The sequence below is a fragment of the Ipomoea triloba genome, chromosome 13, assembly GCF_003576645.1.
Source record: "Ipomoea triloba cultivar NCNSP0323 chromosome 13, ASM357664v1".
NCBI classification, from domain to species: domain Eukaryota; kingdom Viridiplantae; phylum Streptophyta; class Magnoliopsida; order Solanales; family Convolvulaceae; genus Ipomoea; species Ipomoea triloba.
Window position 1 is genome coordinate 30,508,823 of NC_044928.1, and position 26,214 is coordinate 30,535,036.

A 26,214-nucleotide genomic window follows, 5' to 3' on the forward strand; every position below is an offset into this window, starting at 1 on the left:
GTAACTCTAGCTAACAAAAAACTACGAAAAAATAAATCAGGCTTGACTATCCATAACTAATTAATTCAAATTAAGAAGATTAATAGACATTGTAATTAAAAATTAAATTTAAAATCTTGTACTTATAAAGTCAACAACGTGATCGACTTGGTCCGGTTGTGGAATAGGCCTAACGGTCGTTGAAAGCCTCTGTACGCGTTACCGTTGGTGAAACCAGAATCTGGGTAGTTGTCGGAAGAGTGGGACCCAGGGTTAGCCACCTATTCCCATTTGACCTCAATCGGCTCGGCTCGGCTCCACTCCACAGCCCACACGCCACTATTATTCAAATCTTATTCAAACCGCAAGTCAGAAAGCAGACGTTTCGATTCCAAGAATCCTTCTTTCCTCCAATTTCACATTGCACATAGCCCATCAAAGACTCGTGCTTTTTATGCCTTTATGTCATTATCGCACTCAAAACTCCAAAACTTTTCCCCGGAGACCTCTTCAGCTCATAGTTCCTCAAATCTCTGAAATTGGGTTTCAATTTCTTCACACAACTAGCTAATCATCGCGAGTTTGAAGCGCCCCTACAGGGAAAATTCAAGTTAGTTGACTTTCTCTGTAACATGATGATCTTGGGTTGTTTCAGCTTTTCAGTCTTGGTTTAGTTGATTTGACATATGGGGTTTTCTTTTCTGTTTTTCTTCAAGTGTATCCCAAGGTGAAGGTGAGGGATCAGCAGGAAGAGGATGATCAGTATGCTTATGGATTGGGTTCTTTGCCATCCTTAAAAGCTTTTGATGCCATCTCCATCTCTGACTTGTCTTCTCCAGGTGCACCTTTGATTTCCTCATAAATCTAGTTTATGTGGTTAATATTACTGAGATTTCACAATTATTCTAATTTTGTTTTTGGTGGTGTTCTATGATGAGCTGCTTGCTGTATTTTGTTTGCTTTGATGTGCTAGGATCAGGAGAGATAGGCCATAGTTTATCACATCTCTAAGACCTTTGGTTGAGAGTTCAGATTATGATCTCTTATTAGATTGGGTTGTGGCTATGTATTCTTACCTTTGTGATTTACGGGAAAGCCTGCAACCCCTATACTTTTAGGGTGATGCCCGTCTTGTTGCCCTAGCGGGTAAAGGATCACAAGAAAGTACTTTTAGGCATCAGGGTGATGCCTGTCTTTTGGCCCTAGCCGATAAAGGATCACAAGTAGGTAAACTAGCCTAGGTTGTCATAGCTGCTCAAACCAAGAAGGCCTAACTGTCCGACCAAATTGGTTGGGGTTGGCCCCTATGTGGTCTTACCTTGATTACCATAACCTTGAGCTAGAGCCATCTAACAAACTGAGAAAATTGTACCATTAGACCTTAGGCTTGATTATTATTACAGAATTGGGGAGCTTCTAGTAGCAAAATAGAAAGAAGGGGTTGGTGGAGTTTGCATGAAAGAAAGGGGTAAAGAAAGAAAATAAACAAGGAAAAAAGGCTGCGCCTTTATATTTTTGGACTAAGGCATCATGCCAAGCTGAAGGTATAAAAAGATAATTTATCATCATCCACTTGGTAAGTAAGTTGTGACAACCTTCATATTAATGTTAACACATGTCAATAAATCGGTTTTTCAAGTCAACCACGACATTGGAGTCACCCTTAGGAATATGTCTTTTGAAATCTTGGTAACGGTTTCAGGTAGTTTTGTTTTTTTGATGACACTGGCCTAGCTGCTGTTTTGTGTCTAATTCTTCTGCCTTATATTTTGTAACGATTTGGATTTTCTTTTTGATGTGAAGATGATTCTCCAACATCAGTTGTAAGGATTCCCAGGTCATATATCTCAAATTCAGCCAAGCCCGCAAGTCCTGTCTCCACAGGTTCCAACATTTTCTAGTTCTATTCTTTTGTGATTATATTGAAATCGAAAGCACTGATTCATATTATTGGCAGGTGCAACGAATAACAAGAGCCAAAAAACTTCAAGTGAAGGCACAACTAAACCGAGATCTAGTTCAGTCCCAAGACCACGAGCAGTCTTATCTAGTCCTGGTACTACCTCACTGAACTTTCGTGCACAGAATCTATTCATTCTATATTGGCTGTTGACAAGATTGCTTGACCTATCAACACATGTCGTTGGCATACCATTTGTTGCGTAATTGTTTCTCTCTCATACTTGGTCTTGCAAATTTTTTTATTTTTTTTGAATACAACTGACCCTATTACATTGTAGTATCTGTTCAAATATCTTCTTTCCCTTTGCAAAATATACCATTTATGGAATTGATTTAATTATCATGGGCTGAGATTAATAGATTATAGAAGGAAAGTATTAATTGTTACTCTTATTCAATGAATTGTTACTCGGTTCTAAGGTTCTAGAGGATCAACTATATTTTACCATATGTATACTTTGGTTGCTCGCTAAAAGCATTGCCTTTTTCTTTCTTTTCCAGATAATGATCAAAGGATAGGAGTTAGTAACAAGCCGAGAGCTAAATTGCTTCCTGGATTGAAAAGTCAGAACACGTGCCAAAGTAGACATACACAATGCAAAATTATTCCCAGAATGGCGAAAGCTGAAAGCCCTTTAAACGCTATAGAGTTCAAAGATTCAGATCAAAGCAAAATAATTCCTAGAATGACCATAGGTGAAAGCCGCCCTATAAACGCTAAAGAGTTCAAAGATTCAGTTCATGGTGAGACTGGCCTTCAGGTTAAAGGAAGGTTAGCGAGAACTGAACTGAATCAGAAGACACATATCAGAAAAGGGCCGGGTTCTGCTAGAAGTAAAGCACTCGGGAATTCCAAAGTGGCGGAGTAAATTATAATTTTGATTGAACCGCTCTTGCCAGCTGAAGTTCGTTTACACGAATACGATATTCAAACTAATAGATTTGTAGAACTCAGATCTCATCTCCCTCTTGCAGCGAGCATGTTGCCGGGATCTTCTTTCTGAAATCTAACTGCTAACGCTGCTCTACTTGTTTCAGAACAAGCTAAACTGTCCGAGTAAGCTAAAAAGTTAGAGCAGCTTCTTGTTCGTGTTTCTTGGTTTTCTTAGCATTTGTTGCATCAACCTCTGTGTTGATCCATTGTGGCTCTGAAGTGTTTTATATGATGATTGATGAGTGCCAGTTTTCCACTTTTTCTTCTCATTTTTCGACTCTCGAACTCTTCGTTCGTGTAATTCTTTCTTATGATAATGGAGTATGAAAGAATAAATTTACTTGAGTGGCAATATATTCTCTGAATCTGCAGGATGGCATGGTAAATAATGGTTCACCAAATTCCCATGATTCCCTATTCTCCATGGACTTGTGGAAGTCTAATCAGTAAAACCATGGACTTGTTCATGCATACACATTGGTCCTTAAAAGAGTGTATGACTTATATGCTAACGAGGATAAGATAAAGAATGCAATGGAGATAAACATATATAGTAGAATAAAGAGTATTATATTGATAGTGAAGAGTTTTTAGTACAATTCAAATATAATACAAAGGAGTATGGAGGAGGCTCTACAATGGTCATGTAGGAGGAAATTTATAGTGTATGAGTAGGAAGAAAATGTTGGGTTTTACATTAATAGGTCTCTCGTGGCAGCTCAAGTCAGTCATGACATGTGTTGATGTTAAAGTCATATGTATGACATATAGTTACGGGAGTGACTCCCTTTTTTTGTCCTCTCCCAATCTAGATGTCCATTTGAGGTTGAGTTATTATGGATTATTGGCCTTATAGGGCAAGTTCGGTTGAGGTCGACTGGTCATCACCTCAACTCAACTAGGTCATCAATTTTCGTATTATTATATTATCTCATTGTATATGTTGTTTATTAGCCACCATTACCACACCCACATTCTCATTTCTATGAATATACGGACAACTTTCACCTCTAACACACAAACCGATAAACTATCATCTTGAAGTAAATCAAGTAACTACCTTTCCTTCTTAACTACACAAGTAACAAACCTTCATTGCATGAGCAAATCATACTACGTTGTCCTCTCGTATCGAGACCTATCAAAACCAATCTCATTCTTATACCGACTTAGGACTGATTAAGGATCATCCAAATCTCTTTTAAGAAAAATCAAATCATTAACTAAGATTAATCCATAATAACTCGACTATAAATTAGTTTTTTTGAATACTACTGACTCTATTACAATGCAGTATCTGTTCATAACTACTATTTTTCTCAACCTATTGAAGCACAAGAGCCAATATTGCCTCCAATGAGGCTCGAACCCACCACCTCCCGTATAAATTAGTTGAAAGTGACAAATAAAAAATTCGGCTCTAAATCCAATAACCTTGCAGTTAGATAACTCTCTCAAATAGGAGGTCATGATTCAAGCTTCAGTTGTTTCAGTTCAATACATTAAGTTGAGAAAATAGTTATAAATACATGTTACTTCCGCAAAATGTCCTAAAAGGCCAAAAGTTAAGTCCTTTACACTGCACACCTTATCCGTCGTCGTCTATCCTCCGCGATCTCATTGGCCACTGTCTTGCCACGTCACCAATCGAATCGCCATAGCCCCATACTTCACAGTACTCTAGTCAGTAGTTTAGTGGTTAGCACCATCCATCTCAATCACTCCACAACCACCAATATTCCGGCGACATGGCAGCCACCGCCATGGCCTCCTCCTTCTCCACTTCCATGCAAACCCTCAAATGCACCCGCCCCAAGCTCCTCACCCTCGTAAAATCCATCAAGACGTCGCAGCAGCTGCAATCGCACTTTCTCGGGATAGAATCGTGCCTGTTGACCAGCAAACGGAGAGCGCACAGACTCGCGGCCGCGGTGGCGCAAGAAGAGGCGGCCGTGACGGACACGCCGCCGGTTGTGCCGGATGAAGAGGAGGAAAGCGGCGGCGATGATCAGAGTAGTGGTGTGAATTGTAAGCTCTACTTTGGGAATTTGCCCTATAATTGTGACAGTGCGCAGCTCGCTGGGATCGTTCAAGACTATGGTAGCCCTGAGCTTGTTGAGGTACTATACTCTTCTCCTTCCCCATTTTGCAAAATATTTGGCCCCACAAACCCATTAACACGGGTGGACCCGTGTCCATTACATAGTATTCCCAATTTGAATTCTGAATATTATATTTAGTATGTAAATTGTGAGCATTCATGCAGTATCTAAATTGTGTATTTTAGACACAGGTCCAAAGTGGACCCGAGTCTGCAGAATAATTTGTGGGTTCACCATATTTTGGGTGTAACTCCTAGACTTTGGGCTCGAGGTGGGTCTTGTCCATGATCAACCATTTAGAACTAACTGAGTTGTTCGTGCGGGTGTAATCTTGTTATAATTAACATGGATTGTTGTGATCAATTCATCAATCAAGATAAACTAGAAATTAGCTGCCTTTTGAAGTAGATTAGGGTTTAATTGATTTGATTTGCACCATATGCAATGGTTGGAGCACTGATTTTAGCTCCAGTAATGGATCAGGATAATATTGTTGTATGGAACTTCATTTAGACAATTAGACCTGCACCAAAGATACAGACACTTGGATTTACAGTGCAAATGATACGAACTTAAGCCCTAACTACGTAACAAAAGTTTTATATATTAGCTCGATTCCCATCAATGGCCAAGTCAAGTGTTTAAACTAAAGACAGGGTTCTTGGATTTCTGATGCTACAATATCTGAATGCCAAGCTTTTCTTATATATTAGTGGGTGAAATATAGCAAGTTGGTCACGCTTGATAGGGTGTTTCGTTGTTGATTGACACAACGTGTGCTTGACATTCGGCTCGCTGCTACTTGATCCTTTTTTCGTCCAAACAACCTTCTCGGGGACCTTGGGCTGCTGCAGTATTTCTCGGGCCTATTTAAACGGGTGTCATCTTTAGTTTTTGTCTAATGTATTGTTGCCGGGTTTTGGATATGCCCAACACAATGTCAATGTTGCCTGTACTAAGTTTCTGTTGTTTTGCCTTGTTCAATACATCTCAAACCTAATGTTCAACTATGGACTTGTGTATAGGTTCTGTACGATAGAGAAACTGGCAAAAGCAGAGGGTTTGCATTCGTGACGATGAGCTGTGTTGAAGATTGCAACGCTGTCATTGAAAATCTCGACGGAAGAGTAAGAAATCCCAGATGCTGTAATCTGGAATAGGTCGATTGGGACCATTAAAACTAAACTATGCTCTTTCAGATGCTGTAATCTGGATTCTGGAATAGGTCGATTGGGACCATTAAAACTAAACTACGCTGTTTCAGATGCTGTATCTGGAATAGGTCGATTGGGAGCATTAAAACTGAACTATGATGTTTCAGGTGTTTGGCGGTAGAACACTGAGGGTGAACTTCTCAGACAAGCCCAAGGCGAAGGAGCCTCTATATCCAGAAACCGAGTACAAACTTTTTGTTGGCAACTTAGCCTGGTCTGTCACATCCGAAATGCTAACAGAAATGTTTGAAGCATATGGCAGTGTGGTTGGGGCGAGGGTTCTATATGATGGGGAGACCGGAAGGTCCCGTGGCTATGGCTTTGTTAGCTACGAAACCAGGGAGGAGATGGAAAACGCGATCACTTCTCTGAATGGAGTGGTATGACTTTAACTTTAAGCTATTTATTGTTGTCATTTACTCGGATAAACTCTCAAGGCGTGTTTGCCAATAACTGCGTGTATTTTTGCACGATTTCATTGGCTCAGGAGCTGGAAGGAAGGGCGATGCGCATCAGCCAAGCACAGGGCAAGAAACAGTAGGGGCGAATAGAATTTTGTAAAGTTCTGAACTAAAAAGCATTAAATTACCATTTGGTTTGCAGTATGAATGGGAATTATAGTGTTACTGGTGCTAGAATACACAACACATTTCTTGCACAGAATCAAATAGTTGTTTGATGACCATTTACAGGTGACTCTGTGGAATTCAACTATTTCTATTGATGCAAGGATGTGCAGTGTTGCCTGGTATGATTTGAGCAAACAAGTGAGAATCTAACTCAATATGAAGAAGATGATGATGAAAACCATGTCATAAGCATTGTAATGTGTCCCTGCCACCATAGTCTTGGGAGACCAAGACTCAACTGGATTAGTCTCATCTTACTTCCTCTATAATAGTCTAAAATTTTCACTGGATTAGTGTCATCTTACTCCTATAATAGTCCAAGATTTCCACCTTACTCCTATAATAGTCCAAGATTTCCACTTTACTTGCTCCTTTACACTTCAATATAGCTCTCCCTACTTTGGGCTATGACCCAACACATTCTAGTTGCTCTAGTAGGGATCAATATCCTTTAACTTGGTTGACTTTTTCTTTACAACACTCGAAAATCTTTGACTCAATCGTTCAATCAACTCTCCATACAACGAGGATGGGGTGGTTATGAGACAACTTCAGTTAAGGCACAAAGACAAGCTTTACCTAGAGGTTATAGTGCACTTTGAGCAGCAACATTGAGTTTTTTTGTAAATCAAAGTTATTTGAATACGACAAGTTCACTTCCTTGTAAATCAACGTTATTTGAATACGACAAGCTCACTTTCCCGTAAATCAAAATTATTTAAACACAAACTCATAATTTCAAACCTACAATAGTTTCTTCACGAATGGGACCGATCGAATCCTAGATGTTGGGATTACAATACAACTTGAACAAAAAAGTATTTAAATTTTATTCTAATAATTAAAAAAAAATATTTACCATACTAAAATTATCACATAAATTATATATTACGCAAAAATCTGTAAAAAAGAAAGTTCATTATTTTTATTAGTTACCATAAACGAATTATATGAAATAATAAAAATAAATCTATCATTTTTTTTATCAGATCACGAGATGTCCTAAGCAGATCCTAACTGTATGAGACACCTTTAAACCAGTACCATACTCAAACTAATCCCGATTCACATCGAATGAGTCCAATTAAAGGACAAAGTACTGACCAGATTGATTTTTTCATAAAAAATAAAAATAAAATTACTAAACAAAAACCAATAATAAACTATAGTAAAGTAAAAATTAAAAAACAAGGGCTAAAAATGGACGGTCCGCGTGAAAGCAGAAATTAGCGATTTTGTATGTTTATTTATTTCTGATTTTTGTTTTCGTGTTGTTTAGCTGCCTTTTTGATATACTCCCAAAATTGTTATTCTACGCGAAAACGCAAACAGCAAAGAGCAGAGAGAGAGAGAGAGAGCAGCGCAGCTGATTCAGCATTTTCAGCACCTGCTCTAAAACCAGTGGTCTTCGTTCTACGCCGCACTCTCACTCCCAAATCCACTCTCCATTGCGCCGGTGCCGGCGCTTTCTCGGCGTGCTGTGTGGCGGGAGCCGAAGCTCCGGTCTCCGCTCCTCTTATCTGTCCAGTTGCGGAGAAATGTGAATTGGTATCCGCGGTTTCGGAATCGTTCGTGTTTTTGTCTGCGCTCCAGATCTTGCCCCTGCCATTCCTAGATCTAGGGTTTTGGAGTCCCTCTCTATGGCCACGCCGTTTTCCTTGCCCGTCACCGCCGCTCAGGTCCGCCCTATCTCTCATCTTAATTTGTCTTCGCGCCGTTGCTAGTAGCTAGTCTGATGATGTGTGCGGATTAGTGTGTTTATATCTCGTGCGTTACTCTCTCAAGTGCTGGGAGAGTGAGTAGGGTGTTATGTATATGTGCAATTCGATATTTCAGTGGCGGATATCAGGATATGTGTGTTTATGCGTGCTTAGAATTGGTTAGTTAGTTAGTGTGCTGTTTGAGTAAGTGTTGTTCTTTGTATGTGGCATTGAAGGTGATAAAAGAGTAATGCATTGGAGGTTTTGCTATTTTCTGTTTGGTATAAGGGTTTGTTTGGTTTTATTGGCTAGGTTAAGTGATTTGTGTCTTGTTTTTGAGGATATCAGGTTGGTTCCTACTTTCTAGGACAGTACTATCAGGTACTACAACAGCAGCCTGAGTTTGTTTACCAGTTCTACAGTGATGCTAGCACCATGATTCGGATTGATGCCAATGCCAGGGAGACTGCTTCTGGGATGCTGGTAATGCGTTAGACTGTTTATTGGTTTATCTGTTTGGTAGTCTTTGGACTTTGCATAAAGAATAGTCTTAGCAAATTAGTTGTGAATGAAAACTTTTAGTTTTTGATGGTTCAATTAGTTAAATATTCACTAGTGAGCTGACGGTGTAGTTGCCAATGGTTTGGCATAGAAAGGCTAGTTTTTTTATTAGGGATTCGACAAAAGAAGCTAAAGAACATGGAACAAATTGGAAAGACACCTCTTTTGGTTGCCTCTGTTTACTTCTTCAGTTAAAATGGATCATATTGGAACTAGATATGTTTCATTTGCAGTTCATATGTTCCAGTAAAAACTAGATTTGATCATTACCTCATACTTCGCTAGTTCACTGTTGCACTTCCTTGCAAACCTAAGTGGAGTTGATCTAAATGTTTTCCAAACCCAAACTAGCTGAGTCTAGATTTTATTCTTTGCAGAACTAGGATTAGATCCAGATCTAATAGGTTGTCAGACTCTAGATGAGTTGCGAGGGAACTGGTAATACTATAATAAAAATGGATTTGAATTTAGGATCTTCTTAAGGAGCTTCTGTTTAATAATTTCAAATTAGTGTGGTTCATTTTTTATTTTTGCTGATTGATTGTTACTCAAATTTCTGTTTATATAGTCTTTACAAAGTCACCCCTTGCATTCATACTTGCAGCAAATCCACACGGTTATCATGTCACTCCATTTTACTGGTATAGAGATCAAGACAGCACATTCCTTAGAATCATGGAATGGTGGTGTTCTAGTCATGGTTTCAGGTTCTGTCCATGTAAAGGATTTTAATGGGAGAAGGAAGTTTGTGCAGACCTTTTTCCTTGCACCCCAGGAGAAAGGTTACTTTATTTTCAATGATATCTTTCACTTTGTTGAAGAAGAAAGGATAATCCAACATCACGTTGCCTATTTAAGTCAGGCCAATCTTGATACCAAGCTGAATACGCCAGCTACATTTCGTGATCAAGGTACTACTTTTAGCCTTTCATTTATCTTATCTTATAGAATACAATGCTCCATAACCTATATTAGTTTCCTTCATGTATTCGTGCCTAATTTTTTATGCTTTTTACATATTATTGACACTCAGTATGAGAGAATCTCTCAGAAATTATAATTCTCTGCGAGTATGCTAGAAAATAGGTTGCTTCTGCAATACCTTGCCAATAATGCTGAATTGCTGGAAGTCTATTCTCCAGTTTTAAGATTAAACATTGATTCTGCAGTATCCAACTACTTGCTGGGTGGAGAAATCCAGGCAAGGGATTTTGTGCCGCCTGCAAAGATTGAAGAAAATGGGCCAGTGAATGACTACCACTTTGTGGAGGAGCAGCTACAGCAAGTCTCTGAAGCTGAAAAGATCCCTGAGGATAATTTTGCTGTGCAGTCAAATGGTTCACTTCAGAGTACAATGAACCATGCACAGGACCATTTATCTGCTACTATTGAGGAACCAATTGCTGAGCCCCAGAAACACACTTATGCTTCCATTGTATGTATTTTCCTTATGTTTTCTTTTGCCTTAAATTCCAAAAGAATGGTTGATCCTGTGATACTGAAACTTCTCTTTTTTCTGTTTGGTAAACTTTGAAAGTTACAGGTTGCTAAAGCACCATCTGTGCAAGCTGTACCCCTGCAGGCCTCTAACAAACCTGCACCTCCCTCATCTGAGTGGCAAGATGTACCAGATCCCCCTAGTCAGCCAGCTTGTGTGCCATCCAGCTCTGTTGAGAGGTCTGGGGCAGAAGTGGTTGAAGAATATCCAGCTGTGGAAGATGAAAGTTAGTATAGCCTTCTATTTTGTTATGAAGCATCCTTAACCACCAGTTAGAATACTTTCTTTATGCACATAAACATGTCTGTTTGTATTTCAACAGATAAACTCAAGTTACTTATAATGTGCTTATTTCTTTCATTTCTTATAGTGGAGGTGAAGTCAGTGTATGTGAGAAACGTACCCACAACAATGGATCCTTCCGAAATTGAGGAGGAATTTAAAAAGTTTGGTAAACTAAAGCCTGATGGTGTGGCCATCAGAACGCGGAAGGTTTGTTCTTTTATATATTTTTCTTGCATTAACCTTCAAGGTTTTATTGTTATTGCTACTACTACTTTTTGGGTCTTAAAAAGCATACTGATTTTGGCACATGTGCATGAAACTGATGCAGGATTTTGATGTATGCTATGCATTCGTTGAATTTGAAGATGTCTCGAGTGTGCAAAATGCAATTAAGGTTTGACCTTGCATTACTGAATGTATTGATAACATATTTTATACTGGACTAGAGTGCATGTGAAGTAATGAAATAATATCTTCAATTTATTTCACAACTAATTAATATAATATATTCCTCCCCACTGTGTTTACATTAATTACATTCTTTCTTTTATATGAACTTTAGCTTTGATGCCATAGATAAAAAATTGTATGCCTGACGAGTGAAGAGAGCATGGTTGCTTATTTCTTACTCCGTATTTTAATTGCCTCATTAAAATATGCTGCAGGCATCTTTTGTTGAGATTGGTGGACACCAGTTATACATTGAAGGAAGAAGACCGAACAGAAACAACCTGTATCGAGGAAGTATGTACTTTACTACTTTTCTTCCATGTAGACCTCAAATTTGCAAACTTAAGTTGTCCCTCTTTCTTTCTTTATTTTATTTATTTATTTATTTTTAATCTCTGCTAGATCTTTTTATTAGGAATTATTCTTCCATCCCCGACCTACCCACTCAACCTCCCCCCTCCCAACACACTGAAAAGGGCAAAATCCCCAATCACCACCAAGGTTCAATGTTGCAGAAGGCGTTAGTTGGGCGCCTAGCGCCTAAGTGGCCGAGTAATTATTGAAAAAAAAAAAGAAGAGAAAAGGCAGTGGGCTAGGAGTTGTTAGACTGTTAGTTGAGTACCTGGCTGGGGGAATATGGAAGAGGAGCAGCGGAGTAGGTGGCGACGTACAGGCAAGGGAATTAAAGAAAAAAAAAACCATTTGGCCAAGTTGGGTGCTGAGGGCGCCTAGTTGGCCGGCCGACTAAAAGCTGCCTAGGGGTGCCTAGGCGGCCACCTAGGCCCATTTTCACAACACTGCCAAGGTTACTGCCCTCAAATCTCTAATGCCAGTATTAGGATTTGTAACTTGACAGTTGATACATGACACCCCTTTTGCTAATGACTTTTTGTGGGCAAGGCTTCTCAGTAGATGGCTTGATACTTCATTGGATGTTTTATTATTTTAGGCATTCAATTTTCGGATTTTACAACTGGCTTTCCCATCACATGAAAACATCTAAGTTCAAGACTTTTATGTATGTTACAACAGGAGGACGCGGTAGAGGCAAGGTCAATTACCAGATGGATGGAAGGGGGTTGCGCTTTGGTGGCCGTGGTTTTGTCAGGGGAAACGGTCAAGATGGAGGTGATCGCGACTACAGATCTTCGTCTAGAGGAAACGGTTTCTACAGGCAAGCTCCCCGCCTTTCTGGCAGTCAATACGGGTCTAGAAATGGACACAGCGTATCAGAATAATAATACAGTTAAGTTTACGCTTACTATGATGCAAGTGGCTTCAGAACACTAATTCAACTACATAGCTTCCATAATCATCAGTATATGTTGAGCACACAATTTATTTATTAGATACGATGCTGAAAGGAATCTTTCCAACATATTTTTCTTGGCAATTTTAGATTATTTATTTTAGCTTACATAAACAGACTTGTGGCACTGAATTCTGGCTTTTACAATATTTTCTATAAATCCCAATATCCAATAGATAATATATCATTAAGTTCTGAAACTTTATGGTTAAAAGAGGGTACAACATACATTCAGATTATTGCAGTTTTACCTGCTATACAAGAACATACATTTTCAACATTGTATATTGATTGTGAAAAACAGTTTAATTCGCTACATCGCCTTGGATCAGTGGCATTCCTTTGTCATTCTGATGATGAATCTTCATTGTCTTCCTCTATTTGCCATAGAAAACTAGCATATGCTGCAAGCACATTGCTGAAAACAAACAGGGACAAAAGAAATCAAATGTAAATTGCTAACCTTTTCCTAATACCAGCTTGTTTCTTGGAATACTATTTTTGGGAATTCTATTTCATTCCTAGCCTATTATCCAAATAAGCGCTACAAATGTCTATATTTAATCCAAGTTATGAAGGGGGAATGGATTGTGAATACCTATCTTCTGGGGAAGCTTGAAGTGCTCTCTTGAAGTAGGATGATGCTTTATCTTTGTCATGATGGAGTTGCCAGATGAAATTTGCGTATTCTGAAATGATTTCTCCATCACTACGGTGGTCATCTAGAATTGCGCCCAAATACTGTTCATCTCCCTGTAGGTCTTCGTTGGACTGCAAATCAAAATAACACGCCCAGTTAAGAAATTCTAGAGTTGAGAAGCAATTTATGGTTAAGCATTTGCACGAAACCTGATCATCACCATCATCAATCTCCCATAGAAAACTAGCATATGCTCCAAGAACATGGCTGAAAAAGCAGACGCAAAATGTCAGACACAACTCGTGAAGATGGGAAGTATAAAAGAACGAGAGATATCAATCTTGCTACGAGTGCATTAGAAACAATGGGCGAGAGAGCAAACATTTTAACTATGAGGGGAACTGTCAAAAGTTCACTAGACCGCTAGACCTATGAGAAAAAAAATTCCATTTTTGGGTTGTCACTAGGAAATCAAGATATGGGTCAATAAATCAGGATGCTTCATAGAATTCAAAGCAACAAATCTAATCCTAGGTAACCCCGAGATTGTGGCAGAGTAGCAAATTTGATGACAAAACTCTAGATTAACGTTGAGGCAATTGCAAGCTCACCTTATGTTCTCAATGCACAATTAAATCTTTGAAATCGAAAAACTAGAATACGATATTGGAAATCAAGTGATGACCATCCAAAGCTGTCATAACAGAGTAAAATTCACAAGGAATTACCTATCTTGAGGAGCAGCAAGAGCTGCACGCTTAAAGTAACTATAGGCTCGATCTTTATCATGATAGAGCTCCCACACCAATTTAGCATATTGCATTAATGTTTCGCCGTCTTTGGGATCAGCTAGGGTGGCAAGAAAGTAGTGTTCCTCAGCTCCTGATAGATCACCCTTTGCCTGTAGCCAAAGATACTTTGTAAACACAACATTAAAACCTCATGAACAATGAACAAAAACCATACATCTATCCCAGGATAATTGCAAACACCAAGTAGCAAGAACATTGTAGCATTGCACATGCCTTTTCCTGCTGAATCACTATTAGGTTTGCCATAATGCTATTACACACATATAGAATGGTTAAATGTTGTTGTCACATCATCCAATCTATACAGTTATTGCAGCACTTAAACTCAGAGGAGTCTAAGCCTCTAAGGTGTTTGGAGAGCAGAGACACTAGCATATCTCAAAAACAATTAACTTGGTCAGACTGTTGGCTTGGTAACCACAAGTTCCAAGTTCAAGCTAACTACTAGATTTCTGACATAGGCTTTCTTGTTTTCAGCATCGTCAGCTATGGACAACCCAGATTGGTTTACTTGATCTTTTGTCGGCTATGGGCAACCCAGACTAGTTTACTTGATCTTTTGCCGGTTATGGGCAACCCAGACTGGTTTATTTGATCTTTTGCCGGCTATGGGCAACCCAGACTGGTTTATTTGATCTTTTGCCGGCTATGGGCAACCCAAACTGGTTTACTGATCTTTTGCCGACAACGGTTATAAGGCGAATTATCCAAAATGGTAGTGACTGTGGCTTTCCCTCGTCACCCAAAAACAATTAACTTGTCCATTTTAGTAGTTTGGTAATAGTAGAAACTTCTTATAGCAATGCATAGAATAGGATCCATGATGCAACCAACATAACTTTAAGAAGATAACAATAAGGCAAGCTTTGTAAATGGGAAAGAAAGAAGGATGACCTGCAAAAGCTGAGCATATTTCCTGAGAAACAAAGGGTTAGAAGGGTTCTCTTCCACCATCATCTTACAGTAATTCTCAATCTCTCCATCTCCATCACCATCAATCCCCAAACCCAAATCCTTAAACCCATTCAAGCCTTCATCTTTCTCCTCATTCTCTCCTTCCCCATCCTTTTCATCAATCAAACCCATTCCCTTGCCAAAGCTGAATTCTCCCATGGCTTCTGCAACCGAATCTCCATTCCTAATCTCTCCCGGGAGCCCCTCGTCCGAATTGTAAATCGCAAATGACGGTTCTGTATGCAACATTTCTCTCCACTCTTCTGTGTAAAGATCTGAAGAACACCCTTCAATCGAGCTCTTGGGAAAATGTTCTGATTCAATTCAGAAGACCCAGAATTGAAGGAAAGATCTTAGATATTGGGCGCCATGAAAGATCGAGTCTTTTATGAGATTTAGTGTCCAATTCTTTGTTGGGACTATCCAAGAAAACAAAGGATTTCAGCAAGTGGTGGTGTAGATACTGTAGATGAGATTCAATTTGCAGTATCCTATTTAGATTTGAGTTCTTTCTCATGTGTTGTTCTTATTTTATTTTATTTTATTTTCTTTCATTTCTCTTCTTCTTCCAAAAATCGAATCCCCAACACCAATAGCCCCTAGACCTCGGCTCGACAAAATATTTGGAGGATATAAATCACGGTGATTCGCAGATAAGACCAAATACTAATGCCCATAAAGGATCTGTTTCACTTTAGACAAAAGACTAAATTATCTCGCCTCCAGGGTCCATACTCAACTCGGCAAGAACTCTTCTAGTTTTCTCTTGATACCGAATGTTGTATACAAAAATATCATTTTTAATGAATATTTTTTCGATTACATATTTTAGATTATTATATATAGAGAAAATAACATTTATCGTTCCTTTTTTTTTTTGAGTACACATTTATCGTTCCTTAATTATACTGTAAAGTGACTTTTCTATTTTGCTAAGATCATGTAAAACAAAAAATCACTTTGCAAACATTTGGGAGACCGGAAAGAACAGTTTATTAATAATTAATAAATATAAAATGGTGACACTATAATTAAAGGGCGAAAATTGTTATTTTCCTATAATTCAAGTTATCTTTAAAAAAAATTAAATGTTTTTTTTTGGGTGTTACAAGTATTGATTTTACCATTGTAGTTGATGAAGAAATCACATGCGGCAGAAAATAAAGGGAGTGAGATCTACGTCAATACGTGGTGCATGTGAATGCCTACCATACCTTTCCCTTCTTTACAATCAATCAACCATACATCATTTTCTTCAAATTATATTATTTGCCAATTGCACTATACACCTTGTGTTTGTAGTCTTTTACAACCACAAAACTCAACTATTTATTTTGATTTGATAATGAATGATGAAGTAGGTAAAATATAATTCTTATACTATGTATATAGAATAGTCTCGAAATTATTATTATTTCTATTCTAATATTATGAATTCAATTCTCATTACAAGCTATGCAACGCTAAAATGGGCATACACCTTAAGACACAAAAACAAATTGCTATTGAGAATTAACTCCATTACAATACCCAAAACAAAACCTCAAAAACAACAATGTTGAGGCCCATTCATGCTGACAAGTCCTGTTTGGAGGCCCAAGGCATTTCTGTTTGGTTTGTCATAGAGGTGTAAACGAGTCGAGTCGAGTCGAGTCGAGTTCGAACTCAAACTCGTTAATAAAGGCCCTGCTTGAGCTCGAGCTTGACAATTTTCGAGCTGGAGCTAAAGTTCATACTCGAACCCGAATTCGAGTTTGATTTTAAGTTCAAATTTGACTGATCTCGAACCGAGATGTTCGCGAGCCGCTCGGCTCATTTACATCCCTCTGTCATATATAATTAATCACCCTTTCTTCTATCTAACAATTCAATGGTGCATGTTAGAGATAAAAGTTATCCAAAATTATTGAGTGGAGCTTAATGAGATTAAGATTATGGATCAAGAGCTAATTGAGCAACCATCCTTGCAGGGTATGTTGGGGGACTACATAAGCAATAGATTAATTTAATTAATTTTATTGCTTATGAATTGATAATATTTATCATTAAATATGTAAATATGATTAGTGAATTCATATACTCATCGTATAACAAAATTTTAAAATTATTTTTGTCAATTATATACAAATAATTTGTGATAACAAATGTTGGGAGTTTTAATATAATGATCCTATGAACATATATAATAATATGAAGAGGGAACAATGGAATGGAGAGAAGTGATAGTGGTAGACAAAATTATGTAGCCAAACTTATTCTTTATGCTGCTAAAATCATGAGGAATATCCTCCTTTCTTGCATGCATTAGATTATATTGTGTCCTTTTACACACAAAATGCTCTTCAGTACACTCTTCACAATTATATATGCTTTTTAAAATTTTTTATTTTTCATTTACTTTTTTTTTTAAATAAAAAAAATAAAATTGCCAACAAATTAAAATAGCCATTCTTTTTTTGGGGATAAAGAAAAAGAATAGTATGTAACTATGTATTATGACTAAGTATTTTTAAATTAATGAAGAGGTTAATTAAAAATTAGAAGAGAGAGAGAGAGAGTTGAAGGGTGGCAGAATAGAAGGAGGCGAGGCGCGTAGGGTGTCGGCCATGGTGGGTCCATGTTTGTCTACTTGTCCCTCAATGCGACAACCTTTTCCCTTTTCGGATCTGACTTTAGATTTTTTTTTTCCGTTTCCTAATGGACCCATCCCTTTTTTCCACCCAACTTTTTTTTTTTTTTTTTTTGAGAAACCCAACTTTTTTTTTAAACAAATAAATAAATTAATTACTACGTCTAATTTACTTTTTACACGCTTATTAAAAAAATAAGAAATTAACGTAAATGTAATGTGCTTTCAATTATGCCTCACTTTTTCACTTTTAGAATAAAAACAATAAAGAAAGTAAAAGTTAAGTGTAAATTGAGAAAAGTATAATAATTGTGATGTTCAATATTGAGAAGAGGACAACATTTTGGAACAAACTAAAAAGAAAAGTAAAATAGGTAAAGTGAGACAATAAGAGTATAAAGATAGATGTAATTCACATATAAGTTTACGATATGAGTCTTTATGTGTTGAAATGATAGGTGTTGGTGCGTAGTAGAATGAAACAAGTGGAGCAAAGTAAAACGAAAATGAAAATATCGATTTTTGGGGTTCTTATTCGAATTGGGTTCACTAAGTGGGGCAAATTATTGTGTAGACCACTATCTACATATTGATATGTGGAGAATAATAAAAATTAAATTTTTTTTTGAAATAAAAAATACATTTTTAATATATTAATTTTGTAAATGTGGTATAAATTAGGATTGTAAATACATATGATACATGTCACCCTGAATATATTATCATTACAATTAATAAAAGAATGGTTCACTCTATAGACCTGGATACACTGCCAAATTAGATACATTTATGTTGTTTTTATTTTTGATTTCTTGGTTCTTCTATTTTTCTCAAAGTTTATTATTGTATATATAATATGAAAAGAAGAAGAATAGCTAGGGCAGTAGCAAGTAGGCATCTATCTGATCTGTTTTGTGGTCTGAGCTTTGAAAAACAAGAGATTTTTTGTGCTTATTGTCTTGTAAATAATAGACAAGAATATCTGGAAAGAGAGGAGATCCAGCAAGCATGCATGGAGAAGCCAAAAACACTAGAATATGCATAATGCCTTTACTTGTAGAAACACTAAACCTATTTTTTTGTTCTCTATATATGATAAAGTTAGTACACTAATTAATCTTGATTAAGCATGTGTTAATCGTTATGTTGTTTTGTAAATGACAACATTAATCAAGCCACATCATCATCATCATCACATCCTATGCTATAGCCAGCTGGGTTATTTTCTTTGGCTTTTAATCGCTCTAGGGCCTTCACATTCTGACCAGACAAAGTTATAGAGAAATAAATAATGGTGATTCAACGACTTATTAGGTGAGAGGATCAATACTTAGTGTTTATAAAAAATTCCACATTGGATGAAACTTTTAAACTGTGACTGCATAAGCTTGATCCCGAATCTTCACCCCAACACCTTACTACCCGAATACCAATTGAATGCAACTATTCGTTTTAATTCTCCTTTTGCATTAATTGCAATAAACCCAAAAACAAAATCATCATGGTACCTTAAAAAGTTTGACCAAATACCCCACATAGTCATGTGTGTGCATAGTGAAACTCAAATTCTTCACCTTCTAAAAAACTCACTCTTAATTATTAGGGTAAATATTATTAGTGAATCATGATTATGTTGATAAACAAAAGCATTATTAATAATTTTCTTAACTCGTGTATATAGCAACGCAAGTAAGAAAGCTGCTCCTAAATAAGTTAAGGTCCTGTTTGGTAATTAACATAGTTAGCTTAAGAGTTAATTTTGACTTATTTAACCACTATTAGTTCTTTTACTTGGTTAAATATTTGATAAAAGTGTTTAATTGATTAATTTTTTGTAATAGTTTATTGCTCCAAAATACTAAATTAAAATTTAAATAATTTATCAAATATGTTTCTACAATCAGCTAATACTATCAACAAATTAAACCATTAATCCAATAAGCTAACACTCCTAACAGCTAATAACAATTTACCAAATACTAAAGACTTGACTAAATTAATCATATGTTATAAATCTTGTGGATACCCGTAATTTATTGTTAAGTAGTGATAGATATCAAGATTTGCATAAAATTTTGTGGGATAGTAGGCCTGGAAAAGGGTTTTGCAATATTGTATGAAAAATTGTTGTAAAGCAACCAGCTAGACACCTAAGTCTTAGAGTGTTTTCCTAGGTAGGCATAGGCATGATCATTGTCGGGGAAAACCATTATTATACTGTCCAAACTTTGTTAAGTACTCGAATATGAAGTTGATGATGATATTTTTTTCCTTTAAACACCCAGACCAACATTCTCATTTCTCTAATATATTTTAATTTTCTCTTTAAAGTATGAATATATTTCTCTGCTATAAAAAGCATCTATGAAACCATCGTATAGGAGGGTCCCTCAAAAAAAAAATTAGAAACGTAGAAATAACATGAAAATTAAACTAGATTATTAAAAAACCAAAGGCAAATTAATTTGGTGAATTAAGGTAGCTAGGTGTCAGATCCATCATGCATGGAAGTTAGAATCATTAGTTTGGAAGCAACATGGTCAACCAAATGTATAAAGGGGCTTTTATCTTACTTCAAAGAAGAATGACAAAACCCAGTGGAAGATTTCTAGCATTCTTTGTGTCCAACAAAAGTTTTCAAAAGGAATTTTGATTTTACTATTCTCTGTGTCTCATCTTTTTACTAACTACAGAGTACTTGTCTACTCCTTGGGCTTGAGAATGAAAAACAAATATATAATTTAATTTTCTTAAAATGTCTAGAATTTAAATTCTTGTAGTATGTATTAAAAAAGTTTAATTTTCATACAAGTTTCAATTCTATATAGACGTAATATCGAATTAATGACAATCTAGTACAATATTGTTAAAATCAGACCACACAAGTTAGGGTTAAATACAAAGTTCATTGTTCAGGTAAGTTCACTTTTCTCATGAACCCATATGAACAGATCTGAATCATTGAATGATTGAGATCAATGGCTTAGATTCTGCCAACTGTGCACAATGGTACAGTTGGTGGAATCAAAGCCATTGATCTCAATCATTCAATGGTCTAGATCTGTCCGAACGAATTTATAAGAAAGTGTGGACTCATTTGATCACGAGTCAAATACAAATTTCCAAATGACACCCTTGAAAGAGTTGCACCCTAAATGGAGTCGGATTAATTTTTGGTTGGATTAATTAGTTTCATCCGGCTAAGTAGAAGTACTGTTGTAATATGTAAACATAAAAAATAAAATCAAATGATATGAATGGGAACTATAATTATATAATACATCTGATTTTTTTATTGTTTATTCTCTAACGTGACAACTCATCATTACGCTCTATTACCTAAAGTTCTAAAGTTATGACTAATAATGGTATATTCAAACACAATCATACACTACTATGCAATATGATTCTACTTTCTTAACCAAAAACAGAAATTTCATAAATAAATAGTTAGAATAGTATAATAGGATGATGGCATAAAAACAAGAAAGTTGGTGCAAATGAGAGGCAAAGAAGCTTGAGGGTGAAGTTTTCCAGAGCTGAAAGACAGTGGATGGCGCACTAGCCGACATGTGGGTCCCATCGCCATCACCACCTCCACCATCAAAGCATCCTTCCTCTCCATGCTCCTCTTCAAAGTTCTTCTTTTTTTAGGTCCCAAAGCCCTTAGCACAATTCTCCTCCTCTCCTCATTATCTCACCTTAATCACTCTTAACTTTTCTGTTTAATCAGATAATCTTTTGGAGTAACCATTCTTGATTTCTTGTTCTGCCATGGAAACAACTCTTGGGTTGATGGGTAATGAGGCAGAGCTTGAGCTGGGGTTGGGGCTGAGCCTGGGGAGTGGTGTGGGGAAAATCAAGAAATCAGAATGGGGTAGAATATTGACAGCTAAAGATTTCCCTAATGGGTTTTCAAGTGGAAATGGAAGGGCTAATGCTGCAGTTTCTGGCACTAAAAGAGCTGCAGATTCTTATGTTGGCTCTCCTCCTTCTGGTGTTAGGTGATTATAATCTTTCCCCTCATGATATTTCTTCATTATGTTATAAATTTCATTGTTACCCAATTGTCAAAATCACAACTTTTAACATGTATTGTGTGAGAAATGAATTCCAATCCAGTTGATTTGGTAACCACAAGTTTACAAGTTCTACTCTCAGCGAAAACAGCCTATTGGCATGGACAGCTTAGACTCGTTTATCTTCTAGGATCAGAATGCAGAGTTTACCAGTGCACACTCTCTGTTGTAGTGGTTGCGGGTTTTAATGGTTGTTAAAAAAAGTGAGTCTTTTTGTTGCCCATATATGGTCTAGACATGAAACCTTGACAAAGTTCATTCCTCTGTAATTTATGATGATTCAACTTTAATGGTGATAGAACATTTCTGGGTAACCAAGATTATAACAACAATTTGTCATTTGCATAGCTTGTTGATGTTGCATTGTACTGATGGTGATTTCTGAACAGCAGCCAGGTGGTGGGGTGGCCACCCATAAGGAGGGCTTACAGGATGAACAGCTTGGTTAACAATCAAGCAAAAGTTCCAAATGCTGAACAGGATAAGGGAGTTGGGAGTGAGAACAAAGAGATCTCAAAGAAGAAAATGAACCATGGAAATTACAAGGATGATGCAGCAAGTAGCAGCAAAGAAACTGGGCATCTTGGGTTTGTGAAGGTGAATATGGATGGAGTCCCAATTGGGAGAAAGGTGGATCTGAAGGCTCATACTTCCTATGAAAATCTGGCCAAAACCTTGGAGGATATGTTCTTCATGTCCACAACAAAAACCATGAAGTCTATCTGCAGTAAGTTCTCTAGTTAGAAATTTCATGACTCTGTTTGAGATATTAGGAACAGCGAATTCGCCTCGGGTAGTTTGCCCACAAAAGGCGAAATACCTTGCCCCAGTTCCCCACACTCTGGCCTGACAGGATTTGTGGAGGTGTTAAATCACAGTGGTTCAGCCGGCCCATTAGCCCATTAGATGGAAGGACCAGGACCAATGCTTGATGCCCTCCCACACTGGGCTGTTAGGGCTCAATCTTGCGTCCTTGCCCACAATCTGCTACCCAGGAACCAACTGTAGTTTGTATAGAGAGAGCACTAGAATTTGGGGAACTTTGATATGTTATGACTGAAGATCATGCTTTGCTGTTATTGGTTTTCTAATGCTTGAGATATACTGTCTTTTTGTATGGTTTAGGTAGGGAAAAGCAGCAAGAAATGGCACCCTTTAAGCTTCTGGATGGATCATCTGAGTTTGTACTAACATATGAGGATAAAGAAGGAGACTGGATGCTTGTGGGAGATGTTCCATGGAGGTATGCAATTGTACCTATCACCACATGTTTCAATTTCTCATGCCATATGAAACATATAGATGAACCACAGCCACAGATTCAAGCTTGGACTGACAGATATTCTTAGTTCTGAGTATTAACCTAACGAAAACGACTCCACTAAAATCTTGCAAATTGCAATGAAAATTGGTACAATTAGCCCTGAATTAGCCTGCAAGGCTAGGTCAGTTGATTCGACCAATCACCTAAAATCTAGCATAGCATGTACAGAATAACATTCTGCATATAAATCTCTTGAGTATCTTACACTATTCCCCTTGCATTTTAGGATGTTTCTCAGCAATGTGATGAGGCTAAGAATCATGAGGACTTCTGAGGCGAATGGACTCGGTATGTATTGCCATATGATATGATATGATGCATTATGTATGTTGTAATCAATGTTTCAGGCATTATTATTTGCTATCTTTCACTTACAAATCGAGATTTTTCAGCTCCGAGTGTTCAAGAAAGGCATGACAGATGCAAAGGGAAGCCGATCTAGCTTCATTCCTGCACTCTAAGCAGACAATTCACAGCTTGGAAAACTGAAAGTATGTAGAAGGACAGTAGAAGAAGAAACAAAGGCATTATACATATTACTTAAGATCAGTCTTTTGTTGTTGTGGTTTGTGGTTGCATCTTTATGTTTTGCACCCATTTTCCAGTTTATTATTATTAATATTATTATACCACCCCTTTATGTAAGATGGGTTAAACTAGTAGTCTTCTAGACCAGCACCCTTATATATACAGTTGACAAGAAATATTTGGCAAATCTTACTTTCTCATAGTGTAAATATGAGAAAATTTTTGCACCTACAGTGTTGTGATTTCTGATTTGAAATGTTTGTTCTGATGAAGACATTGAAGTGGAATCAATGTATTATTATTATTAGTGCACAATTAAATGTATTAACTTTTTTTTAGTGACAAGAGAGACCCACAACCACTACATACCCGAGTGTGTGTACTGAAAAAACTCCGCATTGTGACCTAGCTCTGGTAAACGAATTTAGGTTGTTAATATATACATGCATTAACTTTGGGTCTAATCAGGCCAGTTGTCCGGCCCATTCAAAAAAGCTGCCTATAATCCAGTTAGAGAATTAGTTACTATGTCTGACGGTGGAAACCATGGCCCCGGGTATATACCCAAAAAACAAAAAATAATAACTTTGGGTCACCTAGAGTATAGTATAATGCTGAATGAAAGGAAACAATTATACAGACAACAGCAAGACAAAACCAGGTAGGCTGCAAAACAACCAAAGTAAAGTAAAATCAACTGCAATTATACATATGTTGCAACACAAAGGTTGTTTGATAGAAATGAACAGATAAGTGGTGGATAGCAGAAACAAGATAGGATGAGTGAATTTACAAGTGGAAAGAATGGTGAAAGCAGAATGTATTACCAGTACATATGAGATATATAAATAATGAAGCTAAGCTAAGAGCCAAAAGTTTTTCTGTATTTTGGTATTAAGAATATATCCTGCATTTTGGCCTTTTCTCTGCACTCCAACGCAGGTGCACTTGCTGTTCTCGATCAAATAGTCTGCAGTGTCTTGTCCCCTTAACGATCCACTCATGTTCCTGTCACAACACTCAAATGTCAAGAAATCATCATAATTATATTAAACATTGTAGACTGGGTTTACTTCGATTATCTTTTTTCTTTCTTTCTTTACGTGATTCTGTGTTTTCAAATTGAAAATTTCCGTCCGTTGATGAACTTATGCCCATATTGTTCATACGAATCATTCCACCATTATATAAGTTCTTGAGAATGTGGCATGACAACAACAAAAGAAATATGGTGTCCAAATTGAAACATATATCATATTGCATGAGATTTTTAACTTTTGTTACTTCTTTTTATATCTTCTTTCTAGGCTAGTTGACAACCATCATATCATGATTTTTAAGAATTTTAAAAGTGGCCAGAACTATACTTTCTTTTGATCATTTTTAAGGGACGGTCTACAACAACAATTAGACCGGAACCCTAAGTGGTTGCATGGAACATAACCATGAAACTAAGTTAGGTTTTCAATCACTTTTGATTGGGTAATTGAAAACAATTATCATGGTTTTTAAGAATCTTAAGTCAAAATCACAGTTTCTTTTGATCACTTTTAGGTAGAATAATAGTGATCCAAAACAGCAACCAGGCCGGGACCCGGTCCTAAAGTGGTTGGGACCTAAGCATGAAGCTAATTAGTAAGGTTTTCCAATCACTTTTTTATGGGTGATCTGATAGAAAGACAAAGCTAGAGTTTTTAATGAAACTTTAATTTTCTGACCACTTTTGAATGATCGGAAAATAAGATATTTGTGAGAAATGATTTAAAAAATGAAAAGAAGAATAGAGAAAAAAAGCAAATTAAAGCATGCATGCCTACCCTAGGATAGCATGGGATAGAGTCCTCTTTTGGCCTATAATGAGGAGATCAATCCCAAGCTTGGCGCTATGGGAAAGAATGAGTGAACCTTTATCCTTCCCTTCCATTATGGCCACCCTCTCCGTCTGCACCCTACTCTTCGGCTGCGCAATCTCGCATGCACGCTTCAACGCTTCCAAAAACTCCAACGACGGCAAGGGCGGCCATTTAAAGAACGACCCAATCGGGTTTTTCCACGCGTTTGTTTGGTTCTCAACGTGGAGGAGAATAATGGTATCCCCTTCCAGGATTGCATGGGATAGGGCGTATTCCAGGGCCGCCGCCGATTCCCGGGTCGGGTCGGCCACCACCATCACCTTGCGTTTATGATGATGAGCGGTGACGCTTGCCATGATAATCTTACCGTGCCACCATCGATCTACGCCGGCAAGCCTCCGTCGTCCCAGCCGGCGCGCGGCAACCTTCCTAAATGATAGGACCAAAAGGGGGTAAGAATCGTAGCTCCGAAGGGGCTTAATTAATGTAGCCTTGCGTGGGAGAGTACATAAATTTGAGGTTGTCATTTTCTTTGACTTTTCATTTGTCATTCGTGAATCTTAAGGTTACTTGTCGGGGATAATTTCACTGACCCCCCCAGAGCTTTCTAACAATCACATTTTAACCCCCCCCCCCCCCCCCCCCCCCCCCCCCCCCCCCCCCCCCCCCCCCCCCCCCCCCCCCCCCCCCCCCCCCCCCCCCCCCCCCCCCCCCCCCCCCCCCCCCCCCCCCCCCCCCCCCCCCCCCCCCCCCCCCCCCCCCCCCCCCCCCC

General features: G+C 37.7%; 6 protein-coding genes across 9 annotated transcripts; 4 read left to right on the top strand and 2 right to left on the bottom strand.

The window, feature by feature from the left end:
• Nucleotides 1-360: 360 nt before the first annotated feature.
• Nucleotides 361-3,227, top strand: LOC116001624. The gene is made up of 5 exons (XM_031241513.1): nt 361-589; nt 696-818; nt 1,783-1,863; nt 1,937-2,035; nt 2,443-3,227. Coding segments are annotated over exons 1-5 (672 nt in total). The 5' UTR covers nt 361-588; the 3' UTR covers nt 2,811-3,227.
• A 1,237-nt stretch (nt 3,228-4,464) lies between these two features.
• Nucleotides 4,465-7,183, top strand: LOC116002723 (28 kDa ribonucleoprotein, chloroplastic-like). Of its 2 annotated transcripts, XM_031242892.1 has the most exons (5): nt 4,465-4,995; nt 6,003-6,104; nt 6,299-6,571; nt 6,679-6,748; nt 6,884-7,183. In XM_031242892.1, the coding sequence occupies exons 1-4, from the start codon at nt 4,624-4,626 to the stop codon at nt 6,730-6,732; spliced, it is 801 nt and encodes a 266-aa protein (XP_031098752.1). In that variant the 5' UTR covers nt 4,465-4,623; the 3' UTR covers nt 6,733-6,748; nt 6,884-7,183. The 2 variants fall into 2 exon arrangements, with proteins under 2 accessions (XP_031098752.1, XP_031098751.1); XM_031242891.1 differs by having other exon boundaries at nt 6,679-7,160.
• Nucleotides 7,184-8,124: 941 nt separating this feature from the next.
• LOC116001961 (nuclear transport factor 2-like) lies at nt 8,125-12,737 on the top strand. 2 transcript variants are annotated; one of them, XM_031241941.1, is made up of 9 exons: nt 8,125-8,499; nt 8,869-9,003; nt 9,686-9,992; nt 10,251-10,516; nt 10,625-10,805; nt 10,950-11,071; nt 11,193-11,258; nt 11,530-11,608; nt 12,347-12,737. In XM_031241941.1, exons 1-9 carry the CDS (start codon nt 8,461-8,463, stop codon nt 12,550-12,552), a joined length of 1,401 nt encoding a protein of 466 aa, XP_031097801.1. In that variant the 5' UTR covers nt 8,125-8,460; the 3' UTR covers nt 12,553-12,737. The 2 variants fall into 2 exon arrangements, with proteins under 2 accessions (XP_031097801.1, XP_031097800.1); XM_031241940.1 differs by having other exon boundaries at nt 8,126-8,499; nt 10,619-10,805.
• Nucleotides 12,738-12,791: 54 nt separating this feature from the next.
• LOC116001962 lies at nt 12,792-15,523 on the bottom strand. The gene is made up of 5 exons (XM_031241942.1): nt 14,970-15,523; nt 13,992-14,164; nt 13,473-13,530; nt 13,222-13,394; nt 12,792-13,041 (listed from the first exon to the last, which is right to left on the bottom strand). The coding sequence occupies exons 1-5, from the start codon at nt 15,276-15,278 to the stop codon at nt 12,969-12,971; spliced, it is 786 nt and encodes a 261-aa protein (XP_031097802.1). The 5' UTR covers nt 15,279-15,523; the 3' UTR covers nt 12,792-12,968.
• A 5,805-nt stretch (nt 15,524-21,328) lies between these two features.
• LOC116001805 (auxin-responsive protein IAA12-like) lies at nt 21,329-23,904 on the top strand. Of its 2 annotated transcripts, none has more exons than XM_031241754.1 (5): nt 21,329-21,662; nt 22,127-22,464; nt 22,863-22,980; nt 23,288-23,349; nt 23,454-23,904. In XM_031241754.1, exons 1-5 carry the CDS (start codon nt 21,433-21,435, stop codon nt 23,501-23,503), a joined length of 798 nt encoding a protein of 265 aa, XP_031097614.1. In that variant the 5' UTR covers nt 21,329-21,432; the 3' UTR covers nt 23,504-23,904. The 2 variants fall into 2 exon arrangements, with proteins under 2 accessions (XP_031097614.1, XP_031097613.1); XM_031241753.1 differs by having other exon boundaries at nt 22,130-22,464.
• A 352-nt stretch (nt 23,905-24,256) lies between these two features.
• Nucleotides 24,257-25,921, bottom strand: LOC116000827. Its single transcript, XM_031240669.1, has 2 exons — nt 25,407-25,921; nt 24,257-24,597 (listed from the first exon to the last, which is right to left on the bottom strand). The coding sequence occupies exons 1-2, from the start codon at nt 25,796-25,798 to the stop codon at nt 24,447-24,449; spliced, it is 543 nt and encodes a 180-aa protein (XP_031096529.1). The 5' UTR covers nt 25,799-25,921; the 3' UTR covers nt 24,257-24,446.
• Nucleotides 25,922-26,214: the final 293 nt, after the last annotated feature.

Bases quoted from the DNA above. Each gene is read 5' to 3' on its own strand.
- LOC116001962 (XM_031241942.1), bottom strand. From the start codon at position 15,278: ATGTTGCATACAGAACCGTCATTTGCGATTTACAATTCGGACGAGGGG. The intron at 13,531-13,991 runs GTAATTCCTTGT...CTGCTTTTTCAG, and splicing joins CTTGCTGCTCCTCAAGATAG to CCATGTTCTTGGAGCATATG. The intron at 13,042-13,221 runs GTATTCACAATC...GTTTGTTTTCAG, and splicing joins CAAGCTTCCCCAGAAGATAG to CAATGTGCTTGCAGCATATG.
- LOC116001624 (XM_031241513.1), top strand. The intron at 819-1,782 runs GTGCACCTTTGA...TTTGATGTGAAG, and splicing joins CTCTGACTTGTCTTCTCCAG to ATGATTCTCCAACATCAGTT. The intron at 2,036-2,442 runs GTACTACCTCAC...TTTCTTTTCCAG, and splicing joins AGCAGTCTTATCTAGTCCTG to ATAATGATCAAAGGATAGGA.
- LOC116001805 (XM_031241754.1), top strand. From the start codon at position 21,433: ATGGAAACAACTCTTGGGTTGATGGGTAATGAGGCAGAGCTTGAGCTG. The intron at 21,663-22,126 runs GTGATTATAATC...ATTTCTGAACAG, and splicing joins TCTCCTCCTTCTGGTGTTAG to CAGCCAGGTGGTGGGGTGGC. The intron at 22,465-22,862 runs GTAAGTTCTCTA...TGTATGGTTTAG, and splicing joins AACCATGAAGTCTATCTGCA to GTAGGGAAAAGCAGCAAGAA.
- LOC116001961 (XM_031241940.1), top strand. From the start codon at position 8,461: ATGGCCACGCCGTTTTCCTTGCCCGTCACCGCCGCTCAG. The intron at 8,500-8,868 runs GTCCGCCCTATC...TGAGGATATCAG, and splicing joins TGCCCGTCACCGCCGCTCAG to GTTGGTTCCTACTTTCTAGG. The intron at 10,517-10,618 runs GTATGTATTTTC...AAACTTTGAAAG, and splicing joins AACACACTTATGCTTCCATT to TTACAGGTTGCTAAAGCACC.
- LOC116000827 (XM_031240669.1), bottom strand. From the start codon at position 25,798: ATGGCAAGCGTCACCGCTCATCATCATAAACGCAAGGTGATGGTGGTG. The intron at 24,598-25,406 runs GTAGGCATGCAT...GTGTTGTGACAG, and splicing joins CTATCCCATGCTATCCTAGG to GAACATGAGTGGATCGTTAA.
- LOC116002723 (XM_031242892.1), top strand. From the start codon at position 4,624: ATGGCAGCCACCGCCATGGCCTCCTCCTTCTCCACTTCCATGCAAACC. The intron at 6,105-6,298 runs GTAAGAAATCCC...ATGATGTTTCAG, and splicing joins TTGAAAATCTCGACGGAAGA to GTGTTTGGCGGTAGAACACT. The intron at 6,572-6,678 runs GTATGACTTTAA...TCATTGGCTCAG, and splicing joins TCACTTCTCTGAATGGAGTG to GAGCTGGAAGGAAGGGCGAT.